Here is a 4,471-nt window from a genome sequence, read left to right as displayed (position 1 = left end):
TGTGCAATGAGGGATGTTTTTGTGAAATCTGCTGAAGGACCCGAGAGTGGGGATGCCCAAGGCAAAGATGCCAAACGAACGAGGAGCTTCTAACTGTTGACAAAGCCTTGGGAGACAACGGTTTTTGCTGAGTCGTAATCTTGTAGAGTCTGTCGCTACATGGACCTTTGAGGATGGTTTGATTGGTCATCCGATCCTTAAAAACAAAGCCATTTGCATCAAAGGTTATAGAGATTGGGTTATCTTTGACAAGATTAGATATAGATAAAAGATTGTAGGATAGAGATGGAATATGCAAGAGGCGGGATAGAAGAAGCTTACTAGCCTGGGTTGGAAGGATCCCTGTCCCCGTGTGGGCAATTGGGACTGACATTCCGTCCCCTATTGTTACTGTGCCATTTCCATGATAGGCATTGTAGTTTGCAAGATTGTCCTTCGTTTTGGTCATGTGCGAGGACACCCCGGAATCAATGTACCAATCAACGGTTGAGTTGCTGTCGTTGTTAGCAATGAGGGCATTATTGTTCTTGGATGATTGTTGAGGCGGTACATAGTTAATGTTGAGCATGTGCCAGCACGTGTCAGCCATATGGCCTTTCTTTTTGCAAATCTGGCTTGTGGTTCCGGAGTTCTGATTGGATTTGGTTACCGGAGCGTTGTCGTTAGCAGATCTTCCGCGACCGCGCCGGCCACGACCCCAAAACACATATAGGACTGACTGGCTGTCTGGCATTGGAGGAAATTCAGAGCCGCTGATTTGAGATGGATCTCCTCACTGATGAGAAGAGCATATAGATTGTCGAGTGTCAGCGATGTTTGCATTGTTCGGATGGTGGTCGTGAACGACTGGTATGACGGGGGTAAGCCATTCAAGATGTAGATCATCACATCTTCCGGATCTACCGTCGAGCCCACCGAGGAGATTTGATCGACTATCTTCTTTATCTCAGTTAGATACTGAATCATGGACATGTTTTGCATAGACACATTATGTAGCTCATTTTTGAGCTGAATGACCTTAGATCGGTTAGATGATTGGAAACGAGTGTGGAGCGTCGACCAGATTTCTTGCATTGATTCAAGATGAATCACATATGGAAGAACCGCCGGCGAGATCGTAGAGCACATTGCCGTGGCGAGATTTTGATCCGTGACTTGCCATAGATGAGGATCTTGATTGGGATCGACGTTTTCTACAGCCGACTTAGGATCAAGAAACTCGGCAAATCCGTTTGCCTTAAACAGCTTGGTGATTTGGGTGCTCCAAATCGAAAAGTTGTCCGGAGTAAGAGAATGAGGAACAAGAAACTTGAGATTGAAAATGACAAACTTGAGGGAGGGAGAAATGACCGGTGCCGAAGGAACGGCGCCTGTGGTTGCTCCGGTCGAGGATGAAGCGGAAGCTTGAGTCGCCATAGCGATGTCCTTAGAACCGAACTCCTCTTGATACCATGAAGAAACTCAAGTACAGTAAGAAGATGAGATGAGAAGAGAACAGTAAAGAAAGACAAATGTATTATTTCCATATAACTCTTGGCGTTACAGGTTGATGCCTATATATAGACTAATACATAAAGAAGATGTACACGTGTAGAGATATGATAGGATTGCAAACATATTTATTTGTTTTCAGTATTTGTATTTAACTGTTCTAACAATGGTCTAATTGGTGATTATTAATTTCTTGTTCTTTCTTTATATATATATATATAGAGAGAGAGAGAGAGAGACAGAGAGTTAATTTAGGTTTAGTTTGGGATGGCTTTCTTACTGCTTTCTTAAGCAATTTTCATCTACAAAAAATTTTTAAATTATAAATTTTTTACTAAAAAACTATTTTAGAAAGCAGTAATAAAGTTGTCTCAAACGAAGTCTTATATATATATATATATATGATTTCACCAAACTTATGATCAAACTGAGCGTCTCAGAATTACAAAACCCAATGACACCAAAATCGACTCAATCTGAGCCCAAATGAGTTCAAATCAAGGACTCGAAGCACTGTTGGAATGTTCAAACCACAATTTGGATTAACAAACGATTTCCAAATGTGACATGCTTATAGTCGAATCGAGCGTTTCTATGAGACAAATCTAACGAGCCCAAGATCACTGAATTTTGAAACCACCAAAACATTCAAAGATCCAGTATACGATCTATGATTAAGGGAATCAACATCGGTTGTCCATCCAAAACACTCCAACTTACCCCTGATCTTCCATCTATTTACAAGCAATGCCACCCTAAAAAAATTATAAATAGAGCCCCGTTTCTCATGAAAGGGGAACCCACCAAGTATGGAATCAAGAGGGAGATGGAAGATTGCTCTTACCTCCTCGCTCTTCCTTGACCACCTCCCGAACTTCCACCGGACGACCGCCGAACGCTGGAGTTCTGCCGAACCACCACCCGACATCAAAGTTCTACCAGACTACTACCCAACGCTGGAGTTCAGCCCGACCACCACCTGATGTAGGAGTTCCGCCGGACCACCGCATGGCGGCGAACTTCTGTCAGGACCATTGCCTGATGCCGGACTTCTACTGGACCACTATCTAATGCTAGACTTCCATTAGGACCACTAACCGACACCAGACTTTCGTTGGACCACCACTCGACGCTGCCTGATGCTGAAGTTCCACCGGACCACCGCTTGACTCTAGAGTTCTGCCAAACTACAGTTGGACCACCGATTGAGGCCCGAACTTTCGTCGGACCACCGATAGAAATCGGAGTTCCATCAGATCACCAAATAACACCTAGACTTTTGTCGGACCACCGCCTTATTACTATAATTTTTCTAACCACTATCTCCTGCCAACTACGGTCCTTTGGACCTCCCTCGCCAGACAACAGTCTTTCTGATCACCGTCTCCCACTAACTATAGTCCTTCTGACCTCCTTTGCCAGACAACGGTCCTTCCGACCACCGTCACCAGATTATGATCTATCCAACCTCTATCGCTCGTCGACTATGGTTATGCCAACTAAAAAAATATTTTAATACTAATTCTTCCAATTCGCACCATGTAATATGATGTACATTTGCTACATCAACCCAAGGTCTTTCCCTGAAGGAAGGTCCTCATTTATAATCGACTGCAAATAATAATGGATTCATTCAAACTGGACTAGGCCTCATCATTTTCCCCCTTTTTAGAGGTTTTCACATAAAAACTCTAGTGTATTTATGAACGCTACACCCTCTCTTGTATCGTCTTATGTGCTGGATCTTTGTACAAAGCTAAGACCTTAAATTTTATATTTATCTACCAACGTGAATACTATAAGATGTAATAGTTTGGCACCATCTGTAGGAACATGATTCTCGACTTGGGGATAATTTTTACTCCAATCTCAAGAGGTTGTTCATGTCAATGTCTTGGCATCAGCTAATGCCATATCAATTTTATAGAAATTAAAAGTGGATTGGGGGGCAACTTTGACTACAACTATGGTAAAGAAGATTTCTCCAGTACTTCTAACATCCAAGAGGATATCTAAGAAAATTATTTTCAGGAAACTCCCCATGAATGCAAGGATACTTCCAACAAATCTTAAGTCCTTAACTAGACTTCTACTCCTTGGAAAAAGTCTTAATCTCGACCTCAAAAAGACAGTAACGGTCTTAAGATAGATCATTCTTCACATTCGATACAAGATACACGCAGCGTTCGCCTCCTCCCAATCAAGAAAAAATTGATTCTAGGGGGATTCAATTCGACCTCTTCTACACAAGTCATTGAGCAATGCTCTGATATATAACCTCAGATAGGTCATACATTCTTGGTGGATTCTCTCGACCTCTTATATACAAGTTATCATCATCCAGTAATATTCTAACATACATTCTTAGATATGTCACACATCCTTGATGGATTGTCTCAGCCTCTTGCACATAAGATAACATCATCGAGCAATGCTTTGACATATAACTTCAGATAGGTCATACATCCTTGGTAGATTCTCTCGACCTCTTCCATACATGTTAATATCATCGAGCAATGCTCTGATATATAACCTCAGATAGGTCATACATCCTTAGTGGATTCTATCAACCTCTTCCATATGAGTTAATGTCATCAAGCAGTGCTTTGATATACAACCTCGGATATGACATACATCCTTGGTGGATTCTCTCAACCTCTTATATATATGTTAATATATAACCTTGGATATATCATATATCTTTGATGAATTCCCTCGACCTCTTCTATACATGTTAACATCATCGAGCAGTGTTCTAACATACAACCTCATATAGGTCATATATCCTTAGTTGATTCTCTCAACATCTTTCATATAGGTTAATGTCATCGAGCAGTGCTCTGACATATAATCTCGGATGATTCATACATCATTGGTGGATTCTCAACTTCAAAATAATCAAACATTCATTGTGGATTCAAGTAACATCTTCTTTATTGCATATTGATGTGCTTCTTATAACTTCCTCTTCAAAGAAAAG

At 41.2% G+C, this 4,471-nt stretch overlaps 1 protein-coding gene across 1 annotated transcript; it reads right to left on the bottom strand.

The window, feature by feature from the left end:
* Window positions 1–645: 645 nt before the first annotated feature.
* Window positions 646–1,416, bottom strand: LOC110105589. Its single transcript, XM_020835149.1, has one exon. The coding sequence runs from the start codon at window positions 1,414–1,416 to the stop codon at window positions 646–648; it is 771 nt and encodes a 256-aa protein (XP_020690808.1).
* Window positions 1,417–4,471: the final 3,055 nt, after the last annotated feature.

The sequence above is a fragment of the Dendrobium catenatum genome, unplaced genomic scaffold, assembly GCF_001605985.2.
Source record: "Dendrobium catenatum unplaced genomic scaffold, ASM160598v2 original_scaffold_12953, whole genome shotgun sequence".
Classification (NCBI taxonomy): Eukaryota; Viridiplantae; Streptophyta; class Magnoliopsida; order Asparagales; family Orchidaceae; genus Dendrobium; species Dendrobium catenatum.
This window is presented reverse-complemented; position numbering and strand designations above follow the sequence as displayed.